Source organism: Electrona antarctica (assembly GCF_951216825.1).
Source record: "Electrona antarctica genome assembly, chromosome: 18".
In the NCBI taxonomy this organism is placed as follows: Eukaryota; Metazoa; Chordata; class Actinopteri; order Myctophiformes; family Myctophidae; genus Electrona; species Electrona antarctica.
In genome coordinates, this window is record NC_136799.1 from 44,883,880 (window position 1) to 44,904,938 (window position 21,059).

General features: G+C 44.3%; 1 protein-coding gene across 2 annotated transcripts in view; it reads right to left on the bottom strand.

Annotated features, from left to right (window-relative positions):
- The window catches only part of clmna (calmin a), a 97,893-nt gene that overhangs the window by 59,486 nt on the left and 17,348 nt on the right, over nt 1–21,059 (bottom strand). For both annotated transcript variants that reach the window (XM_079529005.1, XM_079529004.1), the window contains exon 2: nt 2,595–2,656. In XM_079529005.1, coding sequence (XP_079385131.1) covers nt 2,595–2,656 — 62 coding nt within the window. The remainder of the gene's footprint in view (nt 1–2,594; nt 2,657–21,059) is intronic.

Below are 21,059 nucleotides of genomic sequence, written 5' to 3' on the forward strand. Positions count from 1 at the left end.
AAAGCTTGTTATTTGGCTATTCTTGCTATTTTAGAACATGTGTGTGGGTTTTATAAACTAGAGCGGTGCCCGGCTGTAAGAGCACCGAGTCGCTAGCGATGTAAGTCGGAGACCCATGCCCCACCCATCTGTCTGTGTCCCTGTTATGCCCATATATGGAGATAACTGTATCCGTCTCTCTGTGTCCCTTTATTCCTATATATGGAGTACTGTGTCAGGCATGCCCAAATATGGAGTGTTGTGGTGTCAGAACAGGCATGCAGCTCCATATATGGACCCTGGGCAGGGCCATCACTAGGCCTTCTTGTGGCGGTTCTGGACAACCGTGGGTCCGACCGACACGACACCGGGAACTGCACTCCCTGCGGGGGTGTGGCGAACGGTTCTCGAGTTACGTGCATTACAGCCGTGCACTATAGGGCTTTCACTTCTAGTGATTTTTACTAGTTGACTAGTTGCCTAGTTTACTAGTCGACTAGTTGTTTAACTATAGCCTACCTATTATGTAAAAATATATATATATATATATATATATTTATTAACAATAGGTGTACATTTAAAAACTGTGTACATTGGTGACTATATAACTATAATCTAGTTGATATGGAGGCCTACAAAAACAGGGGATTTTTTTTCTTCTTATCAAATAGTCAACTAGTATATCGACTAGTATCGACAAAGGTCGACTAGTGGATTTACTAGTCGACTATAGTCGAATAGTTGCTTAATCCATTCTGGGCGGTAACCCCTTTTGGTGTTTTAACTAAGCATTATGTTATACTTTAGCTATTGAAAAATAGCAGACCTACAAGCTCGTAGCGCGCCACCGAGTGGCGTGCTACGAGCTTGTAGGTCTGCTATTTTTGAAAAATCGTGAAAATGCGGCACACAAATCTTTGAATATATATTCTTTCAGAATACTTTCAAAAACAATATTTCGACGTCAGGGTTAAATGGGTTAAAGCCTTACTGTACACACGTAGTGACAGACAGACGTACAGAGACATGGTACAGTTGGGTGCCACCGATATTGTCCCTTATCATTTGACCCATTTAGGCCTGACCTCAAAATTTTAAAAAATCCTTCTAAATCCTCCAGTTTTCTGAAATAAATATTTTCACGATTTTTCAAAAATAGCAGACCTACAAGCTCGTAGCTCTATGAGCTTGTAGATCTGCTATTTTTCAATAGCTAAATTATAACATAGTTTAAAACACCAAAAGGGGTTCCCGCCCAAAATGGGTTAACTGTCCTTTTGCGCAGATCACGCAAACCTCAGCAAAAAGAAAAGGACAATATCGATGGTCTCCAACTGTATATTTATAGATAGATAGATAGATAGATTTTGAACCAATAAAAGGCATTAGCAAGAGCTTTGTGACTAAAATTATAACTTATATTGGATGCACTGTTGGGACACAGGTAACACCCCCCGCCGCGCCCCCGGCCCGAAATTCCTTGCAAAAAAAGTAACAGTTTTGGACATAGAAGGTTTTTCCGCCGTCCGGGGAACACAATGGCTCGGCGTACAGTATCATGTACAGTATTCTGCTGCAGGGTGTCTGTGGGGAATAATGGGTCTGCTGCTGCTACTGTACGCTTTGTTACAGCAGACACAGAACACAGCCGTCCGTTTGATTTGATTTGATTTGATTTGCTGCCTGGAACTAAGATTGTTTTTTGGGGGGGGGGTTGTTCGGCGAAGGGGTGGGAAATGAAATGGGGTTTGCTATGGCAGCTCTACAGCTACGACGTGGTCGACAACTCAAACTCTGTCAGAAACGCCGCGGGAATCCTGGGTGTCCAGATATGTGATATGAGTCCATTTACTTCCATTCAAAAACTCAAAGAGTGTAGCACTATCATTTTGCATTATAGTTTTTAGTGTTAGTTTTAATTCGTTTTTTAGAGCACTTACTTATAGTTTAGTTTTTATTCGTTTTAGTTGTTTTCATATTGTGGGTTATTGGTCAGGTGCAGGATTCAAAAAGGTCAGAGTAAAAACTTTGGGCCACATTTTCACAATTTTTCAAAAATAGCAGACCTACAAGCTTGTAGATCTGCTATTTTTCAATAGCTAAAGTATAACATAATGCTTAAAATACCAAAAGGGGTTTTATATATTGAGTTACTGCAATCTACAAGCTCATACACAGCACGACATAGTGCGATGCGTAGTGATCTTGTAGGTCGATTCATTTAAAACAATGTGCTTATAATGCTGTGCGTAAAATGGGCTTCCGACGTTAGCCATTATCCCGTCCTCCTTCCAACGCTGTCAACACCTTTTATTTTATTTCCAATGTTTTATCCCACAATTCTCGCCCGGTGCCAATTGCCTAATAAATTGGATACATTCCTGGGCGCTACTACTACTCTGCCTCTTCCGACCTGGGGAGAGCCCCGGACTGAGCTCATGTTGCCTTCAATGCATGAGGAGTAGTAGAAGCAGTCCGCTTCAGGGAGGGGGGGGGGGGGGGGGGAGTTTCCCCCGGTAGGACGTATATAGCGTGTGGAAGGAGAGAACACGTTATTCCAACCAGTTCCTTTGCACCCGAGACCAGGATTTACCAACAACAAACAAAAAACAAACCTTTTCCAAGTGAAGGTTCATCCATCGGGTGAAGGTTCTCTTCTGCACGTTCTCCCGCTCCACTGAGAGAGAGAGAGAGAGAGAGAGAGAGAGAGAGAGCGAGCAGAACAGTGAACATAAGTCGTGAGTCATCACAGACACACAGTAGCAGCGAGAGGCAGCACCATCCATCCATCCTTCTCCCCCAGGGCCATGCATCACCGCCTCCTGCCAAAGGCAACGTAGCATGTCAAACGCACCATAGCAACACAGTGGCATCCGCTGCATGGCTAAACGCACCATAGCAACACAGTGGCATCCGCTGCATGGCTAAAGCGCAGGGAGTTGTCGTCAGTGGTGGAAAGTAACTAAGTACTTTTACTGTACTGTACTGACAATTTCCAGTACTTGTACTTCTACTGCACTACATCTCGGAGCCAAAATATTGCGCTTTTACTTCACTACAAGTATTTGAAAACTTTGGTTTGCTGTAGTTACTTTGGCGATTTTGATTTTGATTAGAAAACATACATGCTTGTAGCAGATTGTTTATAAAATCTATCTTTCAATAGATTTTCTACGCATTTTGAACTTGTGAAATGGCACATTCTGCAATATGAATACTTTTACTTTTAGTACTTTAAGTACATTTTTACAACAATCGAGTACTTTTTCCACCACTTGTTGTTGTGCACGGCACACGCACGCACGCATGCACGCACGCACGCACGCACGCACGCACGCACGCACGCACGCCACAAATATCTGTCCTACAACATTACAGATGACTCACACTCATGTTGCGATAGAAACCATTTTTTTGGGTTCCCCTCCCATAGTCATCTCTCTACGGCTCATGGTGTAACCCTGAGGCACGTTGGGGCTGTCCTGCTCGCTCTGCGCTGCAACGCCGGCAGCAAGAAGCACACACATACTGTACAACCACAAAGAGTCTTCAGACTCCACCTTAGCCTGTAGTCGTTTTGCAATTTGCAATTTAGGCATTTAGCCGATGCTCTTAATCCAGAGCGATTTACAAGCAAGAACAAAACATGATAACACATCAAATACAAGAATCATACGTAAGATAAGAACAGTGTAATGTAAATATAATGAAACTATGCGTACAGTGTTCCCCAATAGGCGGCCCGCGGGCCATTTGCGGCCCGCGGAGCGCCCCCTTGTGGCCCCTGGAAGAATTTAAAAAAGTTTTTTGTTTTGTTTTGGGGGGGTGTCCCAGATATAAATGGCATTAAATGGGGGTCAGTAGCGTATGCATGTCAAACTGGGAACCCTCTCAAGGACCACTGGTGGTCCCCGGACCACTGGTTGAGAACAATTATTAATTAATGAATGAAAAAATAAAAAACCCAATTTTTCGCGAGTGGTTCCCTAGTCAAAATATGGCCCTTGAGGAAAATTAATTGGGAGTGTTATGTGTACAAAAGGCTGCAGGTCTGATTGCAATGGGAAGTGCAATCCAGGTACTGGTCAGTCGCGGGCGTGTGCACGAAACGAGCACGCGTGCGACAATTTCACGGGAACGCGCCCCACGTAAATTAATACGCTTGCGTTGTCGCCCCTCGACTTCTCCGTGCCTACAGAAATAAAAAAATCACACCCGTGTGAAGTGAGTGGTGCAACTCCGTGTAGGAGGGGGGGGGGGCTCCAGACCCACAGGAACGCACCCAGGGTACCGGCCCGATTCCGGCAAGCCGCCCCGCGTCCGAAACGGTTGAGAAATGACAGAGTTACTGTGTGGGGGTCCCTCTACTGTACCCTCTACTGTACTGTACTGTCACTGTACTGTACTGGCACACCAGAAATCATCATATATACAGTTAATATGTGCGTGTGTGTTTGTGTGTGTGTGTTAGGTTGCACACAGGTGGTGAAAAACAACCATGCTGTTTTCGTGCTCAGACGCACCCACCCAGCCACCCACACACACACACACACACACATAGCTCCGTAAGGGAGTGGTTGCACCACTAAAAAATTAAAAACGCAGGTCTCATTGAAAATGAATTACTGGGCACGTTAATCGCTGAGTCGTTTGAAAGGACCTTAAGACTACTGTATGACTAAAACGAAATCAAAACATTCTGTCAAAATCCACACTAGAGCAGTGGCATCTGTACCTGACACATTGCTGTGTAAGACTCCCTGGTGAATCTGCTCATTAATGGAGCCACACACGCACGCACGCACGCACGCACATCATCATCACCCCCTGCAATGCTACAAGCCTGCTTGAACATTATGTCCCCTATGGCGCTGTTCAGTTTGACCCACCAGTTTTGGAGACATGGCTTGCAGAAAGTAATGTCTTGCAGAAAACAGCGAGTTGAGAAAACAGGCTTGAAAGGTTCACTTCTGTGGTCTCTAACATTACACCTAGCTACATGTTTAAGCATTTATTTCATATTTACATGTCGATTTCAGCTCTGACACTTATTTCAGACATGCTATAGAACAGGGGTTCTCAACCTTTTTGGCCGGGGACCCCCGAAAATGCTTTGGCAACGTCTCGGGACCCCCGCCCCGCCCCCTCCTGACCCCCAATATAAATTGACTGCTACAATAACCTTAATAATAGAGACAATACACCATAAATAAATACTGAAACCATAATCATTAGGGAAGGTGTATGCATGTACTATGTGTACTATATGTAAACTCTTCATTTCCACTGTACAGCCATTCAGTTTTGGCGACCCCTCGAGGGGTCGCGACCCACGGGTTGAGAACCCCTGCTATAGAATGTGAAGAGTATGCCTGTGCTATTAACTCATTTTGGGGAAAAAATAAAAAAAGCTGAAAAGCTGGAATTTGCGCTTAGTCAAATCTGGTCACATATGGTACCTGTCCAAAACATTACTTTTCATGGATTCAAATTCAAAAATAACAAAAGTAGCATATTGTTCATAATTGCTCATTACTCATATTCGAGGCAAACTTTTGCAAATAATAATGGTGGTGATATTGATATTGAAGTCATGTCAGCCAGAACCCTGAGTTAGATTGATATTCCAGACGGTTATGGCTGAGCCCCTTAATGTGTGACTCACAGATGGAGTAGAGACAGTGAAATGGATGATGGAGGAGGAGGAGAGAGGCGATACAGAATAATGACAAGACAAGGAGCTATCTAGACAAGGTGGGGGGAAAGAAATGTGAAAGATTCAAATCTCAGTGAAGGACTTTGATGAACAAGCTAGCTATAGTGCTGCACACAGCTATACAAGATACAAGCTACTTAGTGCTACTCACAAAAGACCATGTCTGCACCAAAACTACTGAAACATAGGTTCAAAGTGGTTAAGTCCGTCTGTGGGTTTTATAAATATCTATCCAAAGACAACATTATTAACAAGAGCTTGTGTCTTAACTCTTTTTTTCCCAGGTCCGTATATATACGTACCCCAACGTATACTCTGTCTATATAATGTTTTAGTCCTACGGAAGCCTTTAACATTGGTCCGGTTCCTATAGCAACGCACCACCGTTCCATCTATGGGATTGAAAATATATTCACAGTGCAAAGAAGTTGAAAGGAGGATTTTCAATCCTCCATAAATCGGATTCTAGGACCGCTGTCCTTGGTGGATTTTCTGCCATCCACATTTCGGATTGAATTTGTGCCTTTGTACCGCGACGCTGCCGCCATGTAAAAGCTTCTGACGAAAGGTAAAGAGTGTGTGCGTGTTCCAATGATACTAGAGTGTGTGTAGCGAGTGTGTGTGGGGGGGCGGGCAAAAAACGTTTGAAAGTGATGGCGTATGCTGGCACTGGGAACTGGGGTTTATGCTAACAGCTGGCGGTAGAGTTAAGCAATAGGCCACGAGAGGTCTCAGGTTACCGGGTATTTTACAATGGCTGGGAGGTGTAGGCAGATACCCGGTAAGCTGGGGCCTCGAGTGGCTTATTGCTTTTCTAAAACGGTTACAAACATATAGTAATATTAAATAAAACTATTAAATTCACAAAAGTAGCTACGCTTTGCTCCACCAGAGCGAGCCACATCACTTCCTTGTTTTGCTCGGCAAGTAGACTATGGGTGCGTTCAGAAATGCGCACCGGGAATGTGGTCAGTTTGTTGAGTGTGGTGGGCGGTGACGTCACAGAGTGCCTTATTTACGAACGACCACAGCTGTGACGCATTCACACCGCCGACACCGGACAACCCCAGCTTCAGGGTAGGGTCGCTCAGTGCGGGCACTCGGCACACCCGGTGCGTTCAGGGCGCATTTCCGAACGCACCCTATATGTGACGGGAGAATAGCGCTTGATGTCTTTACGGGGCTGCCTGGAGCCACACATTCACAGTCATACGAGCCGGACGGTGCTTAGACGCCCGCACGGCATGGGTTCGTAAGGCAATCAAGCGCTCCCCTTCCCCAGTACAGCTACAGAGATGCGGAATCAGCTGCGAATGATATAAAGTGATTGAAGGTGTGGGTTATCGGTGAAATTTACAACGGTCACGTGACGGTAACCAGCCAATCAGAATCACGTATTGGGACTAACCGTTTTAGAACTAGAGTGAATGACTACATTGGAACATTTTGTCCTAAAAATAAACCTGACAGTGATAATATGCGCGTCTATACCGTGTGTGATAGTTGTGCAGCACCCAGCTGGATTTGATCCCCGGGCCTCCCACGTAAAGAAGTGGACGGCCCAGGCGGTGGCGTAACCGTCTGGGCACCAGACTGGTAATCCAGTCGCAGTGTGCCGCGGGTTCGACTCCCGAGCCCAACACGGCCTTTACTGCATGTCTTCCCCCATCTCTCTCCCGTTTCCTGTCAGCCTACTGTCTGTCCCTTCAAAAAACCAATTAAAGGGGTAAGCCGCAAAAAAAGAAGTGGACAAGCCCCCAATTAAGCCCCAAAGGTTGTTTCCCCACCTATATCTCCATATGCCCGAATCCCAGGTTGTCTTTGGTTGCGACTGCATGCCCTCGTCCCTCCTCAGAAACAGCCAACCAACAGTTTAGGAGACGTTACATCATGCAGTGGTAACAGATGCAGTTTGTCCAAAAGCAACTTGGCCTGGACCAACAACACCATATTAAATCACACGGTTAACAAAGCAGCACATTCATGAGGACATACAGCAACAGTGTTTCCGACTACGTCCGCAGGCTGTGACCTAATCTTTCATAAAATACACTCGGCAGTCATGCACCGCCATAACTCTTTATAAGACACCGTCCGGACTCCGGACGGCCAGCATTGGAAGTAAGTCACAATCTGGCCGAGACACACTGCGGAACGAAAACCAGAGCTCCGCTTTGGATTAAAAACCTGGAAAAATTACATCAACGGGACGTCAAACGACATCATGTTTAATGGGTACACTACTAGGCGTTTACCAAAAGCCCTGGTGGGTCGAGAAAATAGCCAATCTACAAGCTCACAACGTGGCGCATTGCGATGTGTTGTGAGCTTGTATGTCGCCTTATTTTTTGCCATTAAAATATATATTTTTGCTTAATGAGCAGCAATACAAGGACGCGAGATGGAAAGTGAACCTTGGCTAGAAAGTTGAAAGTCTGTTAAAGTGACATCCTACTATAAATGCGCCACGTCTCTGCGTGCGTGCGTACGTACGTGTGTGCGTGTGTGTATGGTTGTAATGCACGTAACTCGAGAACCGTTTGACCCACCGACTTCACATTCGACACACGCGTTTCACCCCCCCCCCCCCCCCCCCCCCCCCCCCCCCCGCGCAGGGAGTGCAGTGCCAGGTATCGAGTCGGTCGGACCCACGGTTCTCCAGAACCACCACAAAAGGCTCTGGTCAGGCTTTGCCAGTGGGCCTAATGAGGCCAACTCCTTTCACCTGGGCCAGGCTCTGCCAGTGGGCCTAATGAGGCCAACTCCTTTCACCTGGGCCAGGCTCTGCCAGTGGGCCTAATGAGGCCAACTCCTTTCACCTGGGCCAGGCTCTGCCAGTGGGCCTAATGAGGCCAACTCCTTTCACCTGGGCCAGGCTCTGCCAGTGGGTCTAATGAGGCCAACTCCTTTCACCTGGGCCAGGCTCTGCCAGTGGGCCTAATGAGGCCAACTCCTTTCACCTGTGCAATTTCCAGCCTCTGCCTCAGCCAATTGAGGCTCAACCAATCAGGCTCTGCCAGTGGGCCGAATTGATTGCCAAGTACACTTTTCAGTTTGCAGTCTTCACACACACACACACACACAGGCACATACACAGATCTCCATGTTGGACACGGGCTGACAGTTAAAACGGGTGCTATGACAACGTATATCATTAGGTTCACAAGTTGCATCGTTCTCAAGTAGGCCGGTGGCCGACTGCGACGGGCACGTACAGGTCTAGTATTTGTTTGAAACAAGGCTAGCAGGATGAGGCTAACATTTAAGAGAACACATTGATTCTCAAGCTAAAAGTCCATCTGAAGTCCCTCTTTGATAGCAGGCAGAAGCAACATGAAGGTACGACTCCTAATTGTAATTGAGGTCCAGCTGCAGTTTGGCGAAATAAATGAACCCAGAAGAACGTAAGCAGGAGAAAAAAATAAAAAAAAATAAAGAAAAAACAGTTTTTGGCAGCAAAATTTGATTTTAGTTTTAGTCATAGTCTCTTGAATAGTTTACATTTAGCTTTAGTCACATTTTAGTCACCTGTAATGTTTTAGTGTTAGTCTAGTTTTAGTCGACTAAATATCATACGTGTCGCAGCGCGACACGTTGTGAGCTTGTAGATCTGCTATTTTCAGCATGCAACCAAGTGTAAAATGACTTATACTGGATCTCTTGTCCACTAGTCCCTTCCTAACATTTTAGTCTAGTTTTTATTTGTTGACGAAATCGTCAGTATATTTAGTCTTAGTTTTAGTCATCATAGCTTAGTTTTCATTCAGTTTCCATTTAGTTAGTCAGTGGAAAAAGGTAGTCGACGAACATTTTTCATCATAGTTTTAGTCGACGAAAACAACACTGGACTGTGTGACCTCAGGCGTGTCTACTGTCGGAGTGGACTAGATAAGAGCTGTCCCAGACTAAATACATTCTTAGTTGTCTAAATCACACAGGATTTGGTCAACTAATCTGTAAAAACTGTACACGATCTCACATGAGATTATAGAAAGTTGAGAACGGGTAAAATGTGATTCCACAAGCTTCTGAAAATGCAAGGTTATAGACTGGTAGAATGAATGGGCTAAATCTAGAGCTTATAAGAGATGTACGTGTGCATCGTTGCGTACGCTACGACGACACAACCTAGCTAATAGTAAGAGAAATCTATGAAAATCTGGGAACTAAATCGTTACCAAGAAATTTCTTCACCAATGTGTTTCTAAAGGTGTCTAATAACATGTACTAAAAGTTTGAAATTCAACTCCCGTGGGAAAATTGAGTTATTAGCATAATATGTGACCATACCCATAACATCCTATATAAGGCAAAAAAGTCCAAATTTCATCATTCTTTAAGTAGCATGTGACATATGAAACTAGGGTGATTTCATGATTCTGAATCCATTCCAAGCATTAGTTTTGCACAAAAAACACTCCTTGGGAGGAAAACGGCCACACAAACGTGATGAGGTCAGCACATTTGGTCAACTGGATATGGCCTAATTTAGCCCAAGGAGTGTTTTTTGTGCAAAACTAATGCTTGGAATGGATTCAGAATCATGAAATCACCCTAGTTTCATATGTCACATGCTACTTAAAGAATGATGAAATTTGGACTTTTTTGCCTTATATAGGATGTTATGGGTATGGTCACATATTATGCTAATAACTCAATTTTCCCACGGGAGTTGAATTTCAAACTTTTAGTACAAGTTATTAGACACCTTTAGAAACACATTGGTGAAGAAATTTCTTGGTAACGATTTAGTTCCCAGATTGGTCAAATACCTGATAAAATGCCCTTACTATAAGCTAATACTGCGTGCTGCGAAGGATGAAAAAATCACACCCGTGAAGTAAGTGGTACAACTCTGTGTGGGGGTCCCCGGGGGGGGTTCTGGGGGGGGCAGCCGCCCCGCGTCCGAAACGGTTGAGAAATGACAGAGTTACTGTCCCTCTACTGTACCCTCCACTGTACTGTACTGTACTGTACTGTACTGTACTGTACTGTACTGTACTGTACTGTACTGTACTGGCACACCCAAAATCACCATATATACAGTTAATATGTGCGTGTGTTTGTGTGTGTGTTAGGTTGCGCACAAGTGGTGAAAAACAACCATGCTGTTTTCGTGCTCAGACGCACCCACCCAGCCAGCCAGCCAGCCAGCCAGGCAGCCACCCACACACATAGTCACTTAAGGAAGTGGTTGCACCACTTAAAAAAACAAACGGCATCGACAAGCAAAGTAGAGTTGGTCAACTAAGCCCAGCTGCTTTCAATGGGTCGTACTCATGGGTCTGTACCAAGCCCCCAGTGCAGTGAGGCTCTCCAACGTTCAAGCACTCGGCCCTAGTGGTAAGAGGAGGGACTGCAGGCGGACCCGTGGAGTTATGACAAGGAAACCCTGTGCAGCTGAGCGCTCGTTTGCACTTCCGCATTTTGAAGTAGAACGTTCTTCCGGGTGCTTCAAAACGCCACTGAGCAACTTCCACTGAAATGAATAGCGGGGGGGGGGGGGGGGGGGGCTATCGCTCCGGTTCAGTCTCTATCCTTTTATTACTCTATGGTCTGTACTCAGACAGGGGTCGATTATGGGTCATACTCAGAGTCAGACAGAGAGACAGACATACATACACACAAAGTCACTTAACGGAGGCGGTTGGCACTGCTCAAAACCAAGAGATAAAGACAGAGTGAGACAGAGATATGTGTCTGAGAGAGAGGTCGATGTGTCAGAGAGAGCCCTCGCACTCTTCTCTGGAGAACTGCAGTAAGCCATCCAAAACAAACTTCAACCCTCCAGAGAAGCTTGCTTCTACGATAACGCTCTGGAAAATCTCCGCTTAAGGTCAGGACTGTATTCATTGGGTTTGGTTCATCAAATTAAAGGTGTGCAAAAAAACGTTTAATTACAAACATAAACTGTACCACCAAGGGAAAGCTGCTGGGTGGCAGAGGGCAAACAGAGATAGTGTTGCCGTCGGGCAGAAACAATTTTCAAAAAATTTTTTATTTTCCCATAAATAATTTAGCCTACTGCCCAAATTCGTCCTAGTACAGTGTCACACAAAGGTAGCAAAAATGGCCTACAAATGTGACGCGTTTTGAGCTTGTACAAATACTATGATTTGAACCAATGAAAAATATTAACACATAAGCTTGTGTGACTAGTAAATAACAACAACATTGGCTCTATTGGAACACGTAGGCCTACAGCTTATTGTTGTTTTACATTTCCCACCATACAGCGACGATATCACAAACTGCATCTTGAGCATGCAAAAGCGGCATTAGCATATGCTTCATGGCTGTATCACATTAGCATTAGCATGCTTCATGGCTGTATCACATTAGCATTAGCATATGCTTCATGGCTGTATCACATTAGCATTAGCATGCTTCATGGCTGTATCACATTAGCATGCTTCATGGCTGTATCACATTAGCATTAGCATGCTTCATGGCTGTGTGTGTCACTGAAATGTAGAACTAACATGGGAAAGTTCCCATTCTACCACTGTGCCACCACTGTGGAATGCCCAGTGACACCATGTGTAGGCTATTGCTGGTTTCTTTCAACATTTGCCTGAAAAAGCATCTATCAGAACTCAGAAGACCAAAAAGGGAGATGTCCTTTTGTACTATAGCGTTTGTATGTGTTGACGTTGTGTTCATTTTGAATTTGTGTTGTTGAATTTAATACACAGGACCACAATGGAAGCAAGTCCCCGGGACTTTTTTTGTGTTATCCTTTTAGCCTCAATGTCTTACTGTACCGTGCACGTGCTGTTTACAGTTCTGACTAATACAGTATTCAATCAATCAAAACATTAAACAATATATAACAGAAACTGGAAGGATCTGGGTTCGATTCCCGCTGGGGACGATGTGGGCGTGTTCCCTCCTCCGCGTCATCAGTGCCCATACCCGAGGCGGGGTTGGCGAAAGGGCCTTTCTGTGTGGAGTAACTTGCAAATTGTTCTCCCCGTGTCCCCTAGGGTAGGTACGCTCACATGTTCTCCCCGTGTCCCCTAGGGTAGGTACCCTCACATGTTCTCCCCGTGTCCCCTAGGGTAGGTACCCTCACATGTTCTCCCCGTGTCCCCTAGGGTAGGTACCCTCACATGTTCTCCCCGTGTCCCCTAGGGTAGGTACCCTCACAAAAAACATGCAGTAATCCTGGTCTCTAAACTGCCTCCCCCTGGCCAGCCGGGGCGCCTGATGGAGGGGGAAACAAACTGGTCGGAATAACGTGTTCCTTCCACGCGCCGGGGAAACTCTCTGAACAGAAGCAGCTTGGACTCCTCATGCATATAAGGAAGCATGAGGTCAGTCCGCTGTCCTCCCCAGGTTGGCAGAGGAAGTGTAGCGCCCAGGATTACATTAGATAATTGAAACTGGGTGAAAAAAATGGTTTGCAAAATTGTGGAACAAAAACAAAAAACAATATATAATAATCTTGTGTCTGTAATGGATGTGATGTTTTTTTTTTCTTTTTTTTCTCTCGGTTATCTAAAAAATAAATCCCTGTTTATTTTTAAACAGATATTAAAAAAAGACAGTTCTGTACAGCAGTGGTTCCGGGGACCCCCAGGGGTCCTTTTTATTTCTCACAAAGTATTTCGGCACCGAAGGTGTGTGCGGCTACTTTGATCTCCTCTCTTTGTTTCACCCATTTGTATCTTTTTCTTTTCTCTCACGATATTCCTTCTAGCTTCTAAAGATGTCAGTTCTTGACGAACGTGTGTATCCGGACCGGTGACATTATTGGAGCCTCTCTAGGTCTGCTGTTGAGGTATTGTTGTGAAGTGTGATGGGGCCTCTGCACCGACACAACGGACCGCTACAATTAGGCCTGTCACAATTACATTACATAATTGACCTATAGCTAAGCCCCTCCCTAAACTGCTATGGTCCAATCACAGCTAAGCATAACATGGGTTTAGACAAACCTCTCCACCAATAGTTTCCCTGTATGATAAAACATTGTTTTAAAAAAAGAAATGTCACACACTTGTTTTTCCAGTGCATATGGCAGGCCTTGTTGACGGATTTGGGAAGAGATTTTGAAGGTCTGGTTCCAAAAATGAACCAGTATTGAATGTGTAAAATCCATGATATTTACATTGGAATGAATGAGCCCTGGCTGGAAAGTGTCCGAATGGGAGTGCCTAAGTGGGAGAGGGCGGGGCTTAGCGAAAGGTGAATTGCATAATCACAATAATTTTGAGATAATCGCAAATATCTTTTTTGCATAATTGTGAGATAGTTATGCAACTCCATGCTGTATCTGCCCTGTACCCAAAAGCCAAACAGATGTAATTTATATGCATAATGTTCCAATGTTCAACAACAACACAATCAAATCGTTTAACCCACTTAGACCTGAAGACGATCCTACAAATGCCTTCTAAATCCTGACAGTTTTCTCAAAAACCCATGTTTCTATGTCAGTGGTTCTCAAACATTTTCATGTCAAGGACCCCCAAAACTATATGTAATTGGCCGCCGACCCAAATCTGAAAATATGTTGTTCCAAAGGACCCCCTCCCAGAAGCAAAGCTTTGAGTTAAAAACATTCGCTCTGAAAGAATAATTCAAAGATTTGCGCCACATTGTCACAATTTTTCAAAAAATAGCAGATGTATTTTGTTTCTATGAGCTTGTAGATCTGCTATTTTTCAATAGCTAAAGTATAACATAATGCTAGAAACACCAAAAGGGTCTAGAATGGGTTAATCACAATTATTTGAGCGACAATTAGCCGTCAAGTAATATTTAGCGTCATATTTGCGACGGCCCTGCCTGCATACAAAGCCAGCTGCTTTCTGTTGTGTTGACGACGTACAAACTGCCCGACAGGCCATATCTGCTCACAAGAGAAACAAAACGTGACAAATATGTCCCATGTCTCGATGCGGGTCGGGTCAGGCTTGCAGAACAAGAACATGCAATGAGATTACACGGTCTCAATATGATAAGCTTTGGCATTGCATGAGAAAATAGGTTATCTCGACTGGGACGAACGTCCATAATTATGATTACAGTGTTATAAGTTAGGGCAGGGGTCTGCAACCTTTTTGACATGAAGTGCCGTGTCTTTATTTTCTTGATAGTAGCTGTGCCATATCGACATTACGTTTAATTATGACACCACATCCAAATGATATATTTCCATCTGATTTTGATTGTCCATACACACATAGCAACCTTTCTTTTCTTTAGAAACATTTTCTTTCACATCAGCATGTATGATTTTTAGACTAAATTATTATTTGTACCACTGTAAGAGTTCAATGAATGTGAGTTTAAATGAATGTAGGATGTGCAGGATGTAATTTGCAAATTTTGCATACAGATGTGAGTGGACTTAATTGAACTGTAAACCTTTTTTATATACATTTAAATTTAAAAGAAAAAGCATCTCTCTCACAGTTGTGCCAGTGTGCCAGTGATCACCCTCTGCTGTGCCAATGTTGGCACCCGTTCATACACGTTTATTTAATTTTATTTTCCAGGACAAGGACTATAAGCTGAGAGAGAGATGAAGCAAGGGAGCCCCATAGACGAATAACAGTTTAGATCCAAATGTTATTCTGACCCCTCCACGAAAAGGCCTCGTTGTCCTGACCCCTTATCCATCATTTATACATTATGGATAATTAGTACTCATTTCATAAAATTGGGTTGCAGATTCAACTTTTTCATTGACTTGTTTGACAGCACTCTCATCAGTGTTTCAGTCTCCATTCATGTTTTTCATGAATTTATTTGTTTGTTCACTTTCTATTAGTATGTTGTCGGATTCATGTTAACATGAATCTTCAGACATTGAAACCCTCAGTAAACTTGACCGTATTGGCTCTGTACTTGGTCTGCCCTTCGTCCCTCGATCTACACCCAACCCGTTTGACAAAAATAGCAGATCTACAAGCTCAGTGCGAGGCATTGTTGTGAGCTTGTACATGTCCTTGGTTTTCGGCTAATGTTCCCCTCAGAATAGAGGATGCTTGGGTCCGTTCAAGTGCTTTGTATTTGAAGCATTATGTTATACTTTAGCTATTGAAAAATAGCAGATCTACAAGCTCATAGCTCGAGCTTGTAGATCTGCTATTTTTGAAAAATCGTGAAAATGTAGTGCAAATCATTGAATATATATTCTTTCAGAGCAAACGTTTTTAACTAAAATATTTAATAGGGTTTGAGGTAGGTTGTCGGTCTAATGACGGTCGGACCAATAGGGGTTGAGGTAGGCTGTCGGTCTAATGACGGTCGGACCAATAGGGTTTGAGGTAGGTTGTCGGTCTAATGACGGTCGGACCAATAGGGGTTGAGGTAGGCTGTCGGTCTAATGACAGTCGGACCAATAGGGTTTGAGGTAGGTTGTCGGTCTAATGATGGTCGGACCAATAGGGTTTGAGGTAGGTTGTCGGTCTAATGACAGTCGGACCAATGTAGTATGTCTAAACTAAAGCCTGTACCCGTAGTAGTAGTAGTAACACGCTCAGGGGCGTTGTTCTGGTTTGTTTTCCATCACTCGTGTACTGCCAGGGAGCAGGTTCAGCATGAGAGCGCTGCCCAGGGTCAGGTTCAGCATGAGAGCGCTGCCCAGGGTCAGGTTCAGCATGAGAGCGCTGCCCAGGGTCAGGTTCAGCATGAGAGCGCTGCCCAGGGTCAGGTTCAGCATGAGAGCGCTGCCCAGGGTCAGGTTCAGCATGAGAGCGCTGCCCAGGGTCATTTGCCTGCCATGCAAAGACAGCAGACTCAGCTGAAACTGAAACCAGTGGTGGAAGAAGTGCCCTGATGTTGTACTTGGAAGTAGAAGTACAAGTATTAGCATCACCACAATACAGAAACACTGTTACTACTACAGTTAAAGGTCTGTATTCAAAGTTTAACTTGGGTGAAAGTACAAAAGTATTTGCCTCAAATTAAAAGGTACTCATTGATACAGTGTGACAGGGGTCCCTCCAGCTCTTCAATAAACACAAAATGTGTGTTCTCTCCTCCGTGTCATCAGCACCCATACAGGTTGGCGAAAGGGCCTTTCTGTGTGGAGTTTGCATGTACCCTAACAAAAAAAAGATGCAGTAATCCTGGTCTCTCTATACTGATGGAGGGGAAAGGAACTTGTTGGAATAACACGTTCCTTCCACGCGCTACGTCCTACCGGGGAAACTCCCCCGTGTCCGGCGATAAGAAGCACTTAACTCCTCATGCATCCAACGAAACATGAGCTCAGTTCAGGACTCTCCCCAGGTTGGCGGAGGGCCCAGGATTACAGCAATTGGCACCGGGTGAAAAAATGGGTTACAAAATCGCGGGATAAAGCAAAAACAAAAAAAACCCCAAAAAAACAATGAAATAAACAGAAAATGCATTTTCAGGTCGGGACACAGCGAACATGAAAGTGATGTCATGACTACAGACCTATCGTTGCAAAACATAATATGGCCGTGACAGACTTTGACAGGAATGCAAGTATAATATGTTGAACATCACGTCTCTTTAATTAATTACATTTCATCAAGCAGGGAGAGGCGGCGCCACCACAGGAGAGTGTGTGTGTGTGTGTGTGTGTGTGTGTGTGTGTGTGTGTGTGTGTGTGTGTGTGTGTGTGTGTGTGTGTGTGTGTGTGTGTGTGTGTGTGTGTGTGTGTGTGTGTGTGTGTGTGTGCGTGCGTGCGTGCGTGTGTGTGCAAATATAATTAGGTTGCAAATGATTTCCTCCGGGGGGACAATTATACAAACACACGTCTATAAAAACGGCACTCAATGGATGATGATCTGCGAATGGGCGCTGCTGCGTCAGTCCCACCCACTAGTACACGACCTACATGTCATAGAGCGCCCAAAGTCCTGACGTCACTCGCTCATCCCCTGGTTCACACAGAAGTGATTTCTCTATGGTCCAGAATAACATTCATCTTCGACTCGTCTCATATAAGAATTGTGGTTAAAAAATAAACAAACGGTCTCTGCGATATTGTCAGGGATGTTGTCTCTGATACAGTCCGTTTCTAGCGAAAATTTTACTAATTCTGCAGCAGTAACAATACAGCGTTTTCTCTCAGTCAGTTGATTCTTCATATCCATTTGAGTGAAACGGCCGGGATGACTTGTTTATTTTTCAAACAGTTCTTATATGAGGCGATCTAAAAAAATTGGGATTGCAATGCAAACTAGAAAAAGTGCCCCTCGGGGCACAGGTCTCCACCAGGGCAGGTCAGGTTGTGGCCTCCTGGTGGTGCTATAATAGGACAGGTCTCCACCAGGGCAGGTCAGGTTGTGGCCTCCTGGTGGTGCTATAATAAGCCAATGTGAAAAGGGTGCCATTTCTTCATACGCCTTTGATGGCAATTGGATGATTTGAGGCATTTTGTTCCAAAAATGTGTTTTGCAAAAATTAACCTGTTGGTGGCGCTATAACAGGCCAATGTGAAAAGGGTGGGATATATTCCTCAGCCTAGTAAGAAAATGTGTGAAAGATTTCACGTAAATTGCATGCTGCGTTCATGATTTGAGGCTTTTGTTCAAAACGGGGCAATCTTGCAAACTGTGAAAGCCAATTATAGCCAATTAGGATGGAATATGAAATATCGGACAGATCCGACTTGAGCACATGACCATAGAGATACTGTGTAACGATTTGTGAGATTTTTGGACAGAATCTGGAGGAGTAATATCAAAAAATGTGTTTTACAAAAGTCGGCCTCCTGGTGGCGCTATATAAGGCAGATGCGGAAAATGCAGGTCAAAGGTTTGTCCTTGGCCTCGGTGTAGTTTTAGGTAAAAAATGTGAAAAGCTGCCTCATGGTGGCGCTATAACAGGCCGTTCTGGAAAATGTGGGGCAGAGGTTCATCGTTGGCATCCAGGGAGTGTGTGTGCAAAGTTTGGCATCGACCGGGTTAACTCATTCACCGCCACCAGGGGGCGCCAAAAGTCCCAGACCGCCACCATATATCTTTTATTTTATTTTATATATATATTTTTTTTACCATGTTATAAAACACGAAAAACACGTCCTTGGCGCTCCAGGACATCATGAAAAAGAAGTTAAATAAGTCCTTGGCGACCATTGAGTTGCATTTCTATCTCTGGGACCCCCAATTTATATTGTAAAAATCAATGTTAATTTAACTCTGAGAGTGTACACATGAAACCAAACGGACCCATTAGGGTCGGTTTGGTTCCAAAGGCGGCGCGAAACTATGCTTTTCCAGCTTATCGATATGCTACTTTTGCTACATTTTGAATTGTTGAATTGTTAACTGAAAAGTTAACAGTTTTGGACATGTTTTTTGGTCCCGTTTCCCACTCAAGTAACCCAGAGAACCCTGTACAGTACCTCAGGATGTACAGTACCACCATGGATGAGTCGTTAATAAGGACCCAGAAAAAACGCATCCTTTCCCAACCCTAGGTGAACTTTGAGACTGAGGCAGCCGCAGCCTTGCCTCACTGGATGCCAATTAGAGTCCTTGACTTGAACACAAAGCACACGACAAGCCTCTGTACTGTACCTCTCCAAGAGGAGAAACACCTCCAGATGTCCTGGCTGTGCACCGTGCGCCCGCCTACGCACATCCTGCAACAAGTCTTAACCCATTCAAACCTGGATAGCAGCTGGGTCACTTTAGATTTCAGCTATAAATCTAGCGACTAGATACGGTTTTCGGAAAACTACGGCCGAACAATTGCAGATGGGAGCTTGAACGTATAGGTGTGCTTTTTTTTTTTTTTTTTTTTTAACATTTAACGCGAAAGCGTCATGAAAAGTTTGAATAATTTGGATTAAAAAAACAAATAATACAAATCTCGTCTGGGGGTCCCTGGCACAACACATTTTCAGGTGTGTGTGTGTGTGTGTGTGTGTGTGGGGGTGGTGGTGGTGGTGGGGGGGGGGTCCGCAGCCAAATACATATCATGTCGGGGGTCCTTGGCATGAAGACTTTTGAGAACTACTGATTTAGAAGATTTAGAATTAGCCTTATGTCTTAATGGGTTAACCCATTTTGGGCGGGAACCCCCTTTTGGTGTTTTAAGCATTATGTTATACTTAATCTACAAGCTCGTAGCTTGTAGCTCTGCTATTTTTGAAAAATCGTGAAAATGTGGCACAAATCGTTGAATATATTTGAATATTTCAGAGCGAACATTTTTAACTCCAATATTTGCTTCTGGGGGGGGGGGGGGGGGTCCCTGGAACTACATATTTTGAGATGGGGGTCCGTAAATGGTAAATGGTGCATTTATATAGCGCCTTTATCCAAGGCGCTTTACATAGATTGTGCATTACATTCACCCATTCACACACACATTCATACACCGATTGCGGCGAAAGCCATGCAAGGTACCAACCAGCACATCGGGAGCAGCACTTCGACATGTAGACAAGAGGAGGAGCCGGGATTCGAACCGCCGACCCATGGATCATTGGACGACCTGCTCTACCTCTTGAGCCACAGTCGCACAGATAATTCTGGGGGTCCTTGACATGAAAAAGGTTGAGCACCACTGACATAGAAACATGGGTTTTTCAGAAAAATGTTAGGATTTAGAAGCCTTTTTCTTTCATTGACCTCAGTCCAAAACGGGTTAAAGGCAAGAAGTGCATCTACATTTTTCAACACGGGGGTTTACGGGAGATGAAACACTCGGCATGGCAGAACGCTCCCACTGAAATACTGAACTCTGCTTCTGACTTGTTTTGTTTTCTGCTCATTTGCATGTGCAGCTCCTCGGCACGGCTACATATCACATTTAAATCGGTAGCTTGTCTGTGTTATGTCTGTGCGAGTACTGTGCATGGAAGTGAAAAGACAGTAAAATATGAATATGAACAGGCATACTGCACCACACCGTTACGGGGGGCTTCCATAAAAGATTGTTCTGGGTGGGGGGGGGGGGGGCCTATTTAAATTCAGGCATTGCTTCATTCCAAAGAGTGCATAATGTGATACAATGATACAATTGTGTGTTCATCTATTCTACTGTATGAATTAACAAAAAATTACCAGGAAGATGCGTTGCGTTCAAAGACTGTTACGTCATAAACAGCAGTGCTCAACATCATTTGACATTTTAATTGCATAAGTCATTGCAATTTCTCGCATGTAGGAGAGATGATCCTATTTTAATTATCCAATTGTAATGGAACACACCTTTATATGGCTGGGGCTGGGGGCTGGGCTGGGGGGGGGGGGGGGTGTCAATATCTCACAAAGCATGCTTAGGCTACATAACCAAACTCTAAGTGAACTGTGCAGCAATGTGGAAACGAACACTTGATAGCAAAATAAGCGAATGACAGCTCTAGACATCGAATCAATCATTTAAACAGGAGCCGTGAAATCCTCTTTCATTGCAACCATCT